General features: G+C 44.1%; 1 protein-coding gene across 6 annotated transcripts in view; it reads right to left on the bottom strand.

The window, feature by feature from the left end:
- Positions 1–16,300, bottom strand: part of DIP2C (disco interacting protein 2 homolog C) — a 467,742-nt gene that overhangs the window by 141,143 nt on the left and 310,299 nt on the right. For all 6 annotated transcript variants that reach the window (XM_077268558.1, XM_077268561.1, XM_077268555.1 and 3 more), the window contains one exon: positions 7,728–7,819. In XM_077268558.1, coding sequence (XP_077124673.1) covers positions 7,728–7,819 — 92 coding nt within the window. The remainder of the gene's footprint in view (positions 1–7,727; positions 7,820–16,300) is intronic.

Here is a 16,300-nt window from a genome sequence, read left to right as displayed (position 1 = left end):
AATGGCAATGTGCACAAAGCTGGAGTGCTGGGGGGGTAGCTAGGCGGGGTAAAGAGGCTACTGTCATACCTTGGCTGAGAGGAGCTGTCAGATCTCCTAACATTTCTAATTTAGAATGTAACATTGTGCATTATCTATGATATTCTTTTTGGAAATCTATCATTGACAAATGGGTGTTACCAGGTGGGAGGAGGTGTCTTCGCACACTCTTAGGCTAGGGTCACAAAACCACTTTCCTCTCATTGTTTCCGATTTTGCTAATTACACTCCGATCCAAGTGTGATCAGAGAGTGAGAGCAGAGCGCGAGAGCAGAGCGCGAGAGCAGAGCGCGAGAGCAGAGCGCGAGAGCAGAGCGGGAGAACAGAGAGTGAGAACAGAGCGTGAGAACAGAGATTGAGACCAGCGACTGAGACCAGAGCGTGAGACCAGAGCGTGAGACCAGAGCGTGAGACCAGAGCGTGAGACCAGAGCGTGAGACCAGAGCGTGAGCAGAGAGTAAGAGCAGAGAGTGAGACCAGAGAGAGAGACCAGAGAGACTAGAGCGTGAGAGCATAGTGTGAGACCAGAGCGCGAGACCAGTGCGCGAGACCAGAGTGCGAGACCAGAGCGTGAGACCAGAGCGTGAGAACAGAGTGAGACCAGAGAGAGACCAGAGTGAGGCCAGAGAGTGAGGCCAGAGAGTGAGGCCAGAGAGTGAGAGCAGAGAGTGAGGCCAGAGAGTGAGAGCAGAGAGTGAGGCCAGAGAGTGAGAGCAGAGAGTGAGAGCAGAGAGTGAGGCCAGAGAGTGAGGCCAGAGAGTGAGAGCAGAGAGTGAGAGCAGAGAGTGAGAGCAGAGAGTGAGGCCAGAGAGTGAGGCCAGAGAGTGAGGCCAGAGAGTGAGAGCAGAGAGTGAGGCCAGAGAGTGAGAGCAGAGAGTGAGGCCAGAGAGTGAGAGCAGAGAGTGAGAGCAGAGAGTGAGAGCAGACAGTGAGAGCAGAGAGTGAGAGCAGAGCGTGAGAACAGAGTGAGACCAGAGTGAGGCCAGAGTGAGGCCAGAGAGTGAGGCCAGAGAGTGAGACCAGAGCGTGAGACCAGAGCGTGAGACCAGAGCGTGAGACCAGAGCGTGAGCAGAGAGTAAGAGCAGAGAGTGAGACCAGAGAGAGAGACCAGAGAGACTAGAGCGTGAGAGCATAGTGTGAGACCAGAGCGCGAGACCAGTGCGCGAGACCAGAGTGCGAGACCAGAGCGTGAGACCAGAGCGTGAGAACAGAGTGAGACCAGAGAGAGACCAGAGTGAGGCCAGAGAGTGAGGCCAGAGAGTGAGGCCAGAGAGTGAGAGCAGAGAGTGAGGCCAGAGAGTGAGAGCAGAGAGTGAGGCCAGAGAGTGAGAGCAGAGAGTGAGAGCAGAGAGTGAGGCCAGAGAGTGAGGCCAGAGAGTGAGAGCAGAGAGTGAGAGCAGAGAGTGAGAGCAGAGAGTGAGGCCAGAGAGTGAGGCCAGAGAGTGAGAGCAGAGAGTGAGGCCAGAGAGTGAGAGCAGAGAGTGAGGCCAGAGAGTGAGAGCAGAGAGTGAGAGCAGAGAGTGAGAGCAGACAGTGAGAGCAGAGAGTGAGAGCAGAGCGTGAGAACAGAGTGAGACCAGAGTGAGGCCAGAGTGAGGCCAGAGAGTGAGGCCAGAGAGTGAGACCAGAGCGTGAGACCAGAGCGTGAGACCAGAGCGTGAGACCAGAGCGTGAGCAGAGAGTAAGAGCAGAGAGTGAGACCAGAGAGAGAGACCAGAGAGACTAGAGCGTGAGAGCATAGTGTGAGACCAGAGCGCGAGACCAGTGCGCGAGACCAGAGTGCGAGACCAGAGCGTGAGACCAGAGCGTGAGAACAGAGTGAGACCAGAGAGAGACCAGAGTGAGGCCAGAGAGTGAGGCCAGAGAGTGAGGCCAGAGAGTGAGAGCAGAGAGTGAGGCCAGAGAGTGAGAGCAGAGAGTGAGGCCAGAGAGTGAGAGCAGAGAGTGAGAGCAGAGAGTGAGGCCAGAGAGTGAGGCCAGAGAGTGAGAGCAGAGAGTGAGAGCAGAGTGAGGCCAGAGAGTGAGGCCAGAGAGTGAGGCCAGAGAGTGAGAGCAGAGAGTGAGGCCAGAGAGTGAGAGCAGAGAGTGAGGGCAGAGAGTGAGAGCAGAGAGTGAGAGCAGAGAGTGAGAGCAGACAGTGAGAGCAGAGAGTGAGAGCAGAGCGTGAGAACAGAGTGAGACCAGAGTGAGGCCAGAGTGAGGCCAGAGAGTGAGGCCAGAGAGTGAGAGCAGAGAGTGAGGCCAGAGAGTGAGAGCAGAGAGTGAGAGCAGAGAGTGAGAGCAGAGAGTGAGAGCAGAGAGCGAGACCAGAGCGCGAGACCAGAGCGTGAGACCAGAGCGTGAGACCAGAGCGTGAGAACAGAGCGTGAGAACAGAGAGTGAGACCAGAGACCAGAGAGAGACCAGAGAAGGACCAGAAAGTGAGGCCAGAGAGTGAGAGCAGAGAATGAGAGCAGAGAGTGAGACCAGCGCGTGAGACCAGAGCGTGAGACCAGAGCGTGAGAACAGAGTGTGAGAACAGAGCGTGAGAACAGAGCGTGAGAACAGAGCGAGACCAGAGAGAGACCAGAGAGAGACCAGAGAGGGACCAGAAAGTGAGGCCAGAGAGTGAGAGCAGAGAGTGAGACCAGAGCGTGAGAACAGAGTGAGACCAGAGTGAGGCCAGAGAGTGAGGCCAGAGAGTGAGGCCAGAGAGTGAGGCCAGAGAGTGAGAGCAGAGAGTGAGAGCAGAGAGTGAGAGCAGAGAGTGAGACCAGAGCGTGAGAACAGAGCGTGAGAACAGAGAGTGAGACCAGAGAGAGACCAGAGAGAGACCAGAGAGAGACCAGAGAGGGACCAGAAAGTGAGGCCAGAGAGTGAGAGCAGAGAATGAGAGCAGAGAGTGAGACCAGCGCGTGAGACCAGCGCGTGAGACCAGAGCGTGAGACCAGAGCGTGAGACCAGAGCGTGAGACCAGAGAGTGAGACCAGAGAGAAACCAGAGAGAGACCAGAGAGGGACCAGAAAGTGAGGCCAGAGAGTGAGAGCAGAGAGTGAGAGCAGAGAGTGAGACCAGAGCGCGAGACCAGAGCGTGAGAACAGAGCGTGAGACCAGAGCGTGAGAACAGAGTGAGACCAGAGAGAGACCAGAGTGAGGCCAGAGTGAGGCCAGAGAGTGAGGCCAGAGAGTGAGGCCAGAGAGTGAGAGCAGAGAGTGAGAGCAGAGAGTGAGAGCAGAGCGCGAGACCAGAGCGCGAGACCAGCGCGTGAGACCAGAGCGTGAGACCAGAGCGTGAGACCAGAGCGTGAGACCAGAGCGTGAGAACAGAGAGTGAGACCAGAGAGAGACCAGAGAGGGACCAGAGAGGGACCAGAAAGTGAGGCCAGAGAGTGAGAGCAGAGAATGAGAGCAGAGAGTGAGACCAGCGCGAGACCAGAGAGAGACCAGCGCGAGACCAGAGAGAGACCAGAGACTGAGGCCAGAGAGTGAGAGCAGAGAGTGAGAGCAGAGAGTGAGATCAGGGTAAGATCAGGGTGTGATCCGATTTTCTCGAAGGTGGAGAAAAATAAGGTTTCTCCACTTTCTCTATATTGCTAGTCAATGAAAATCAGACCGCACTCAGATGTTATCAGAGTGTGGTCCCATTTTTTCCACACCAGTGCCATCCCATTGTTGGAGGTAAATCGGACGTGTCGACAGCTTCATAGAACAACATAGCACTCATCCGATTATCATGGCCGTGTGCACACTGTCCAAATAGTAACTGTCCAATTGCGGACAATGCCAGACTGTAAGGACCCATCGATCTGGCAAAATGTTGGCACTGACTTGTCAATCAATTTATTCATATCATTTCAAGAGGAACAGCAGAAAGCAGAATACTAAGGAAAAGTGCTTGGGGGTTGTAATTTTATAAGGAATACACTTATTTACTAACAGACTTGTCCGGAGCGGTGACGCATTCTGTTACGTTACGCCTCCAGCTATTATGAAATTTCTAGTTTCATATTAAAAAAATGTGTAAAGAAAATGGAAAATATCAAATTATTCCAGTTCAACCTTGTATTTTCACATGGTAAAACAAAAACCTTCCGTCTTTTGCTGTTGCATGAAAGCATAGAATATATACAAGCCTGTACTTTGTAATTGTGGCCCCAGAAATATGAGAGATTTGTAGTTACACAGCAGTAATTAAAACACCGTCTTTGGAATTGTATTTTCAGAAGGAAATTAAAGGTTTAGGCCGCTCTCACTCCCACAATGGGTGGGAAACAACAGAAAAAGTCGTTTAACGGCTAGAGTATATTTATTCTACAGAGACCGAGCAATGTGTTTGCATGAATTCCATCTGCACTGTAGTCCTCGCTAAATCTGCCCTTTCTGGGAACAGAGCTGTGAAATTACTATGTGTTAAAACATAATTATGCCTTTACAGTGCACTGACATTTTGTAGCAAGTGTGGAAGAGAAGCGGAGCAGAGACCTCTGTGTCATCTTCTAATTTATAGATTTTGAAGATTTTAGGTTTTTTTTTAGCATCATCAATGAAAGTCTTAAAAATCTATAATTATGAAGTGAGAAATTCTATGGCCATGTAATATATTTAAAGGGAGCGTCGGGTTTAATGCACGGAGTATTATTCAATGCTTGAAAAAGTTTTGATTCAGAATGAAAATTTGTTTTCCATCAGTTCCGTTGGAAGGACGATAAAAAGAGACATTCTCTCCTCCGAGATCTGGAGCCACAGATACAAATATTATTTGGTGCCCGAATACGAAATATCAAAGCCCAAAACTTGTTTCTTTTCCTTCCTTCCAATAGTAGGACAGGAGGAGGAGTGCCATATGTTATGCTGCCGTAAACACACGGGGAAAAGGTTATGCAGCTTTGTAAGAATTATTTCTCCCAATTCATCAGAATTCTGGCGAAAAAAAATTTGAAGTAAGTCTTCAAATTTTGGCAAATCTTACTCCAACTGCGGAAGATTGCCAGTCATGATGAACCGGGGACATAGTGCTTTAATTCCTCACCATTTTAAGAGCTCTATTTCAGTCAGTGAATTAAAATATATATATTTTTTTATTTCTAGTGCTTGTAAGACTACATCTTTAAGGCTTGTTTCACACTGTGATTTTGTCATTTTTTAACAGCCTCAAATTTTTAGATCGTAACAAAAAAAATAAAATTTGATTCATTGTAAAACTAATGCAAATGGAGGCATTCCTAAGCAAACATTAGGCCGTATTTTCTATAATATACACATTGCTCCCATTTTCATCCATTTTTTTTTAAATGACAAGGGGGCATGGGTGTTAGGATATCATGTGAATTGTTTTTTGGGAAGAAGAAAAAACATATGTTTGCATCGTCTTACATAAACTGTGATGTTATAAAAAAAAAACAAAAGGAAAAAAAGGAATAGTTGCAAACCACCAATTGAAAAACCATTTAATGAAACGATATAACATAATTACCATCAATATATAAATGTGTCAAATAAGGAAGAATAATGATGGAGAACAAGAAACATATCCAGCACATAAAACAAGTCACAATGTGCCATACACCTATATAACCAAGCTCAGAGTACCAAGTATAGTGCAGAGTACGATAGCCATAAGTATAAAGTTAGACACAAGAGATACGTCATGTATAATATTGCTGACTTATGATGAGGGAGGATCAATACTAGCCCGCCGGCACGGCCCCGACGCGCGTTTCACGTGTAGCTAACTCAAGGGGAGGTGTATATGAAACATTGTGTGTTGTTTTATATGCTGGATCTATTTCTTGTTCTCCAACATTATTCCACCTTATTTGACACATTTATATATTGATGGTAATTATGTTATGTGTATTGCTTCAATAAATGTTTTTTACATTTATTGGTGGTTTGTGGCTACTCAATTTTTACCTTTTGATTATAATGTTTGGAGTACTCCACCGCTTGATCATGCGGTACTGATTTACTGTGTGGGAGGACACTAAACCCTTGATAATGTTTTTGTGCCATATGAATTTTTTCTCATTGATGTTGTAAAAAAAATAAATGTCTTTTTTTTATTTTTTCTTAAGGGGTGAAAAAGTGCAGCACACCACGTTTTTTACAGAAAAAAAAAAAACAGATCGAAATGGATACTGTTCGTGAACACACTGATTTCCATATGACATTCATTTCTTCCCATTGTATTAATTTCAATATGTTTTCTTATACTAGAAATGAATCCGTCAAGTACCCCACAAAAACCGTGGTGTGAAACAGGCCTGACACTTCCCATAAGGGCTGTCCCACACGTCCAGATAATTCCGGTACCGGAAAAAATCGGTACCGGAGTTATCCGTGTCCGTGTGCCCGTGAGCTCACGTAGGCCATACGTGCGGCACACGTGTGCCGCCCGTGTGCCGAGTGGGTACCACACAGAGCGTGTGGTACCCACGCGTGTGGTACACTGCATCGTGCTGAAGCCGCGATTCATATCTTCTGTGCAGCAGCGTTTGCTGCATAGAAGATATGAATAATAGTGTTTAAAAGAAAGATCTATCTGTCCGCCGCCCTCCCACCCCCTGTGCGCCCCCCCGCTGTTCTGAAAATACTCACCCGCTTCCCTCGTTGGCTGTCGATGCTTCCTGTGCTGGCCGCCCCTTCTACTGTATGCGGTCACGTGGGGCCGCTCATTTACAGTCATGAATAGGCGGCTCCACCTCCCATAGGGGTGGAGCCGCCTATTCATGACTGTAAATGAGCGGCCCCACGTGACCGCATACAGTAGAAGGGGCGGCCAGCACAGGAAGCATCGACAGCCAACGAGGGAAGCGGGTGAGTATTTTCAGAACAGCGGGGGGGCGCACAGGGGGTGGGAGGGCGGCGGACAGATAGATCTTTCTTTTAAACACTATTATTCATATCTTCTATGCAGCAAACGCTGCTGCACAGAAGATATGAATCGCGGCTTCAGCACCATGTGGGGGGGACAGCGCTTACTGTAGCGCTGTCTCCTGCACGCCACACGGACTGCACACTGAGAAGGTCCGTGTGTGGTCCGTGTTTTACATGGACCCATTGACTTTAATGGGTCCGTGTAATACGTGCGCTCCCACGAACACTGACATGTCTCCGTGTTTGGCACACGGAGACACAGTCCGCAAAAAATCAATGACATCTGCACAGATGCATTGATTTTAATGGGTCTACGTGTGTCAGTGTCTCCGGTACGTGAGGAAACTGTCACCTCACGTACCGGAGCCACTGACGTGTGAAACCGGCCTTAGGAGGATGGATTATTCAGGTTTTAGCAAATATTCACAGTGAAAGTATCTGTCTGTAGAAATAAGATTTTTAATTGAATTTCATAAAGTGCATAATTTCACATCCACTACTACTTAAAGGGTTTTCTGGGACTTTGATACTGATGACCTCTGAGCTGCCGAACCACCAAAAATGTGTGGAAAAAACTGCTGTAAATACTCAACGTAGCCATAAAGTTCTCAAAAACCCTTCTGAGAAATAATCATCCAGTTAACATAGTTTTTGGAGAAACTAGAGGATGGTCTTTGACAAGCTTCATATTCTCTAATGACAGTATAGTGAACAGAAGTTAAAAAAAAAAAAAAAATTGACATACAAATTAAAAAAAAAAGAAAAAAAGCCACAAAATCGGGTGGTCCCCAATGCATTACATAAAGACTCAGTGCATAGTACACAGCATTACCCTATCTCCAGGCCGGACCATCGGCTCCTGCTTAGTTCCCAGTTTATGCAGTATATTATAGGCAACCTTCATACTTCTAGTCCATAGCTTTCCTGTAAAAAAAAAAAATGATATAAGAATTAAAATTCAAGGGTAAAAACGAATGATGACAATAATCCCCACATGGACAATTCTAATGAAATACGCCAATAATTAATTCTGGGCAACGTCTAACGTCAGACAGCTCCATCTTTGGCATGACGGCGGCTTCTCTGACTTTTTCACGGCATCACCTCCTGTGCGGTCTCGGGATATACAGCGTCGTATAATTATCACTCTAAAAAGCGATTTGCATTTCTGACTTGTAAGAGGCGAGAGAGATTAAAACAGAAGGAAAACTTGCATTCAATATAAAGAAAAAAAAAGTATTGATTATTTCTGGTGCCTATTTAGTCGCACATATTCCACAGCGCACAGCGCGGTACAACATGTCATCATTTGCATCAGTCTGTGCCCCCATAGGGCTCCCAATTATTTGGCCACCTCACACACACATGGAGCAGCCATTTGGTTGTATGTATGCTTTTTTATTTTTAAGACTGGAAAGGGAATCATGCAAAAAAAAAAAAAAAAAAGAGTAGAAAATGTAAATTTCATGCACACATCATCTTTAGTTAGAATCACACCTAAGACCCCAGTAATGCAAGACAGGAGCTACTAGTGCCAAAAAAAAAGAGAGCAACAAGGACGAGAAGTTTGCGGTCCTATGGGGTAAACGGTCCCAAGATGCCAGGTAGGTGGTAAAAGGGGAAGGATGCAGCAAAAAAAAAAAAAAAAAAACAGTCTATAAAAAGTAGAATGCATACAGGGTTTGCCGGATATTAAAGAGCATTGTACCAACAGTAGCTCTAAAAAAAAGCATAAAAATGAGTACAACTAGTAGTTTAATTTCTTGACCTTTCCCTTTAAATTATGAAGAGCAGCTCTGAAGTACAAACTTCTGCCTCTACAAAATAAATATTGGTTTCAGATAAAAATAAATCAATCAATCATAGAAATGTTTATTACACGGAACACAGGTCCACTTCAGAGAAAGCAGAAAATAAAACTCAAAAATATATAAGAATAATCAGCAACTTCAAATTCAGCAAAAAAAAAAAAAAAGAAATGCCATATTTAACAGATTCTTAACTTCATTTCCAGATATTACTGTTACATGTCAGGCTGGAAGAACATTAAGCCTAGGTCTGGATGTAATCCACTGATAGGTCAAAGCAATAAATAACTCTTAAAAGGAACGCAATGTTTCTGAAATAAGATGTCTTCAGCTGACAGCCAGGAAATAAAAATGGGTATAGATTTGGGGAAAAATGCCAGAATAGAATAAATAGATTCTTGACGGGAAGTGAATAAATAATTATGGAGGTTTTTAGATTTATTCCTATGGGCTCTCCACCCAATAAAACAAGAAAAATAAATATCAAGATAGATAACTTACTAATGGATTTCCAATGGTCCAACAGCTAAGACAGCCCCCTTTCTCCACTGTACAGAGAAGGGGGCTGGCTTATTGATTTAAATGACCAACCAACCCCTATAAAGGGAGCTTGTCATCTGATTTATGGTGCCAGAACCACGGGATAGCATTAATTAGGCACTGCCGATATTATCCGATATTATTTAAGTGCCTGGCTGAGGCCACGTTCACACGTTCAGCATCTGGTCAGTTTACCTAAGTTTTTGTAAGCCAAAATCAGGAGATACCTCAGAATTTGTGAAAACCAGAAGCAGAAAAATCAGAGGAAAAATATAATAGAAACACGTCACCACTTCTGTATTTATCACCCACTGCTGGTTTTGGCTTACAACTACTGACCATATACTGAACGTGGCTTTCCTCTGAAACACTGGCGTTTCAGCGAAAATATACTTCTAAAAGCTGGCCAGGGATTATGCATCTTGGATGACTGATCCATGGGTGGTTCCCAGCAGCTTCTCCTCACCTGACAGGCCTCTCTTTATACACACACATTGGGAGAGTTCTGTCAGTTAACGGGAGCAGAATGTGGAGACGATGCCAGGCATCTGCCACTGAAAAGTCATTCGAGATGCATAGTTTCAGGCTGGCTATTCTAAGTACCGTATGTTTTTTCCGAAAGTCGACCATATACAACGCCAATAACACAGCTGGTATCTGGTTCGGGCATCATGAATCTCATGGCAGGTTCCATTTAGAACAGTCCTTTTCATTTTCTGTGGGACTGCTGGAGACAATCAGTAGTGGGAAGACTATCAGGATGGAAGACACATTGCAAAAGTTGGCATTATATACACCTAACTGGAAAATAGATGGGTGTCTCCTTTCCAATAAGTTAGAGAGTTGGAAAACTCCTGTTTAGAAAAAAAAAGATGACTTGGGAGATTATCTAAATTTGAAGTGAGAACTTAAAGTTGTTGTTTCGTGACTGACATTAAAGGTATATCCAGTGAGTCCCAACTAAAAGAGTGGGACCACCACCAATCTCCACAACGGAGGTGCAGACAGACATGGCCCTCTCTTCTATCACCGCGGCCAAGTCAAAACAAGATTAGGGAACCCAAGTCTTGGAGACAAGTGCAGGTTCCAAAGTTGGGACCCACATCTTTTAGACATCTTCTGGATACGCCATTAATTTCTGATGTGAGACAACCTCTGGGACATTTGCTGGGTATGGAGGAAAGGGAAAATTATGCGAGAGGCCAATAAGATAGTACGGCCTCTACAGATGTTAAATGGAAATAATAAGTAGGTAAAGAGCTATTCTGAAAACTATAAGGAAGCTGCTGATCCCTCTGATGATCCCCTGAACAACAGGAGGCCTGCACAATTTACCCTTGGTTCCTCTAACATATCATATGTAACGAGGGGATGGGAAAACCAAAATAAACGTCCATGAAGTCCATATATATATATAAAATGTAAGCAATCTTTATTGAACAAAATACAAGGAACAGGTAAGGAAAGGTGCACCAAAAGGCACAAACCACTATAAAAGTGCATGACTGTACCGAGAGCAAACGGGGCCAGGGAACCAATAGCCATCACATTTATGTTGAAAAACTTTCCGCTCCCATGGTAGGGAATAATCAAGATAAAATCCGATTAGAACATGTGGGCACGTCTGCAGATCACCATAATGCTGCGGTTCAGAAAAATTCCCACCACAGAAGGCTAAAAATGTCAGCAATACAAAATATATGAACATTACCTTAAATAAGGCGCAGACGTAAGGGTGAGGGTTCCCGGGGTCCGTGTGCTCACCCCGACGCACGTTTCGGAAGCTCTCCTTCTTCAGGGGGCATGGCACTTAGTGCCATTAACTAGTTTATATAGTATTGGCCACCGGAAGTAGATGCAGCTGAAATGCCGGAAGAGTGTGCGGGTAGCCATGCCAACACACACTAACATATACTGCTGAATGGAAGAGACAGGAATAAAAAAATAGGCAGCACAATCACTCCCCTACATGCCGACACCCCCGCCGCGCTCCACCCGACAGCAGAAATACATGGGGCCCATGAGATCTGATGTCAAGTGTGCAGCCGGCGCCGGCAGAAGGGCGGGAGTGCCGCCGCGCATGTGCAATGGGATTTTTATCATGGAGGGGTGCAGAAACGCTGCAGAACTGCACAAAAGAAGCGACATGCACTTCTTTGACATCTGCAGCGTTTCTGCGCGGATTTTTCTGCACCATGTGCACAGCTTTTTTTTTACCATTGATTTACATTGTACTGTAAATCACAGTGCGGAACTGCACATTTTCTGCGCAGAAAAATCTGCTGCAGTTCTGCACCAAATCTGCACCAAATCTGCATCGTGTGCACACAGCCTTACATTTTTATATATATGGACTTCATGGTCGTTTATTTTGGTTTTCCCATGCCCTTGTTCCTTGGCAGCTAGCGACTTTTCTGCCAATTTTGGTTCATTATTTTTTCAGCATATATTTATATTTATTCACGAATCCACTTGGTCATTTATCATGCTGATATACTGTATGTTGTGAGGTTTTTTTATTCAAATCATATGTAAGTACCGTAAATCTCCTGGCAGGTCTATTTTAGTAAATCTTTATATTTTTCATGACACTCTGGAGCATCATTTCTTATAAATCCACATTGAGTTGATCCTAATTAAGGCCAGGTTCAGATGTTCAGTATTTGGTCAGTATTTTACCTCAGTATTTGTAAGTGAAAACCAGAAGCGGAAAAATCAGAGGAAAAGTATAATAGAAACACGTCACCACTTCTGTATTTATCACCCACTCCTGGTTTTGGCTTACAAATACTGATGTAAAAAACTGACCAAATACTGAATGCGGCCTTATTCATTGATAAATTGGAGGTGTGAGACACAGACTGACAATGGCAGCACTAATGAAGCAATATACAACTGCAGGAATACAACTCAAAATCGCAATACCCAGATGTTAATTTATTCATAGATAATTAGGAAGAATAACAGATGAACAGCAAATTGTAGAGTCCTAAGTAAAGAAGAATCTAAAATATGCATGTCAGACGACTCATGAGTGATATTCCCTTTTAATCCCTTAGCCCTTTATGATGTCTATACTCGCCATGAGCACAGCGATCACGCCGATCACATGGTATATATTCTGTGGAGGTGCAATCTGCTGCAGGAGCGCAACTGATGTACACAGCCAGACTCCTCCTGATTCCGTCCAGTATCGGTGTTCTCATCAATCACAGCAGGTAAACCCCTCATAAGTCACCAGGGAAGCACATAAGGAGTAAGAGAGGCACAGGAAGTGTATGACAGAGGGAGAGTGCTTCCTCTGTCAATCCATCGACTGCTGCTTGCCAGTGGGTTGCTATAGCAACTGGATGCCGGATAATGACCTCAATGTCTATCATAAACCACAGCCTTTCAGAACCCACAGCATTCCTATTTTGTCTGAGCCCAGATGGAAGACATACTGTTTCTTGGGGCGCCAGTCTGGCAGGTGAGCATGGATATTTTACACTTTTATTCCCCACCCTGGATCCATTCATAAGGGGACGTCCACTACTCGATAACCCCTGTAACTTCAGCAGGGTTTTCTAGATATGCATTCAGTGAGCCCCCCCTATTCGTGACTATAGGCAGCCAGAGTAACTGTATGGGGTTGTAAAGGGAGTGAGGGGATTTGGAGAGTTTTAGACGCGCACTATTTCTGATAGATAAAACCATTGGCAGCATTGCTGGCACAATTCTTTACTGGGAGATTTTTTTATTTATTTGGGCAATCGGCACTAAGGCATCTCTGGGAAATGACACCCAACTGTGCAGAATATCCATGCTACATTATAGCATTATGGTTGCCATTTCTCCTAGTGGAGACGTTAGCAGTTATACAAAATCTTATAAACCAGGCAATATTCACGGAAAAAAAGCAGAAAAGCGCTCTGATGGCTCTCTCTAGTGATACCTATTGGACGTTGTTGCTCTTAAAGTCAATGTTCAATCTTTTAAAAGGCATTACAATATGACTAAGACAGACTAAAGGTCTATCCCAAAGTCTTCTCCAAAACAAAGAGACCCCCAATCTGTACATAGCTATTCTGATTCTAGGGGTACTGTTTCTTCATGTGGACTATGGGTAAAAAGTACCCAAATTAGCAGCGTCCCAGTTATCTATAGCTTTGATTACTCTATTACAGATTCTTTTATAAATTCCTGCAAACACCTTTTATGAATCTTAAGGGAAAACTAAACTAACTGGGAATAAAACGGGAAAAGAAAGAAAAATATTTTCTCCACTAGGATTTGATTGTAAGGATGTCATTAAAACATGAATGAAATGTTGAAAAAGTAAAATGGCGAATGATTCGCTAACCCTGGCTGGTCCGTAGATATCCTTGTTATAGTTACAGTCATTACTGACATTTAATATTCAGTCTGCGTGATTTCTGCAGAAAGTTTGTTAATGGTTAATAAGTGACTACAGCCAAGACTTCAGGACAACATTAATCTGCTCTTTCGTTATTTTTTCTTATACCAGAAAGGAAGTTGGAGTGTGAGACTTGATAATACGATTTGCCTTTTTCCCTTCTAACGTAAACATTGAGGTCAAGCGAATCGACGTCTTCAAAGTTAATTTGCCAAAGATTTATAATGGCAGAACCCGAGAAAATATTCCGACCAAACAGTCAAGGCTCAAGAAAATGTAAAACAAAATTTGATAAATTCAGTCTGAGTTTACGCTCTCATGATCCTAAAAGGGAAAAAAAACATAGCATATATTTTTCCAAGTATTTTATCATGTTTTATTCATTAGTGTTTATCTGAGAAAAATGCCACATGAAAGGTAACACCTGAGACACGATGAAATTTTTGAAAAACTGTGGCAAGTTCCAAGACTCCCACCATCACAGCCAACATCTGTCCACTAAAGGTTTTACCAAAAAACATGAATGAACACCAAAATTGCTTTAAATCCAGCTTACAGAATTTTGTAAGCGCAGTTTGTGTTATTTTAAAAGGAATGTGTTGCCAGGTTTTTTCTATCCCATCTGAGAGCAGCATGATGTATGGGCAGAGACCCTGATTCCAGCAACGTATCCCTCACTGGGCCGCTTCCTGCAGTTTTGATAAAATCAGTGTTTTGTCTGCTGCAGATCTACCTTTCTCTGAATGTTGAGCTCTGTATAACCCGCCCACGCCACTGATTTGTCAGCATTCTATGCGCACTGTGCATAGGCAGAAAGTTGGGGCGTGGTTGGACTCCATGGCAGGGGTTTATTACTCCTATAATCCGCATTATGCTGTCTCTTAGATTAGGTGGCAAACACCTGCTGATGGATTTCCTTTAATTATATCTCACACACATCTACCAAAGATATGATATGGATCTCAAGAAAAACTTTTTGAGCAGTCAAGGAAACAACACGATCTAAAATATGATCTGTGTGAAAGATTGTGAAGGCTTAAATAAAATAAGATTCTAAAAAGTATATATTACAATTAATATAAACAGGCTGGCAAACACCCCCCAAAATAGCAAAACTCTTGCTCGTTAAGTGTGGTGATTTTTAGACAAGCTTAAAAATAATCACTCTTGATGGCATATTGTCCTGTGTAAAAAAGAGAAGTGTTGACAATTATTTGATACTCTGAACACAGAATGATTGCATTAACAATCGTTCTGTGTATATAGAGTTGAGGTCAGACAATGTAAACAAGGCAATAAATTTACGCCGATTGGCTTACGTGCAGCCGATCAGCGGTCACTTAAAGGTTGTGGTCGGCATGTGTAAATGTACCATTAGACGGGTTGTCCTGTGAACAACAATTACCAATAGCGCAATGATGTTGAGGGTCTGACCATTGGAACTAGGACTGTGGTGTCGGAGTCGGAGCCCATTTTGGTGGAGTAGGAATCGGAGTCATGGAAATTGAAGAGTTGGATTCGGAGGTTTGGCTTACCGAATCCACAGGCCTGATTGAAACCCCCAGTATTCACAAGAAAGGGGGTTCCAAGTCCTTCTTGGGAATAAAGCAGTAGTGTCCAAGTCCATGACCACTCACCGTTTCCGAAAGTGGAGCGGATACATATATAATAAAAATTACTCTAGTCATAATGGACTGTGGTTGCCTGTTCTTACAGTTGCTGGGAGGAACAGGGGCTAGACCCCCTCACTAATCATGCTTTCATCATCAATCACGTGGCTAGTAAAAATGGCACAAATAAAAAACTAGACAAAAAAAAAGCAAAAATGCAATAATAAAACAGGCCCAATGTGTTCAGACTCCGGTTGTTGGAGTCATCCATGGAAGTATTAGGAGAAACCCAAGGAAGCTGGCACCATCATTGTCCCAGGAGGTGGACACCAGCAGACCAACATGTCATGTCCTGAAATCACTTCACCAGATTTCCTGTCAGCAGTGAAGGAGGCAGAAAACACTAAATAAAAAGGCTACTGCACATGGTGGCTCACGGCAATTCACACCTGTCCTTCCGTACAAACCACACAAGGGAAGGCTTGAAGCCGGGGTCAGGGTTTCATTACCCGCCCTGTAGAAACAACCGCTAACATGCGCAATACAAGCCGTGACTTTGGATTTGTTTGGAATCATTCATCCATTATTATATAAAACCTGCAGCGAGGAGAGAAGTATTGATCTAGAAGAGCCGCACATGACTCAGGCGTACAGGAGGCCACAAATACTAATTCCAATAGAATATAACCATCGGCACAACAAGCAGAGAGAAAATGAATATGTGATCGCTCAGTAGCTGCCATCACCGTCAGTGCATTCATCACTGCCAGGAAAATTGCATTTCAGGTCACGTTCTGGGTGTTTGCACTGTCTGATCGCACAACAAATCACTGGAGCAATTTTTAGAAATTATCATCTGCAGACAGCCTGACTGGATCATAGTGTCGGCCATTAAGTGCTCCAATTTAGAACCAATTTACTAAGTGCTTTTTCAGGCTCAGTAACAAACACAATGTAGGATTTCTAGTGAGCGTTCTTCTAAAGCAACTAGTGCCAATTCTGCTGGGTTATACACAGGTGCTTCTCACAAAAGTAGAATATTATCAAAAAG

Source organism: Ranitomeya variabilis, chromosome 6 (genome assembly GCF_051348905.1).
Source record: "Ranitomeya variabilis isolate aRanVar5 chromosome 6, aRanVar5.hap1, whole genome shotgun sequence".
NCBI classification, from domain to species: domain Eukaryota; kingdom Metazoa; phylum Chordata; class Amphibia; order Anura; family Dendrobatidae; genus Ranitomeya; species Ranitomeya variabilis.
This window is presented reverse-complemented; position numbering and strand designations above follow the sequence as displayed.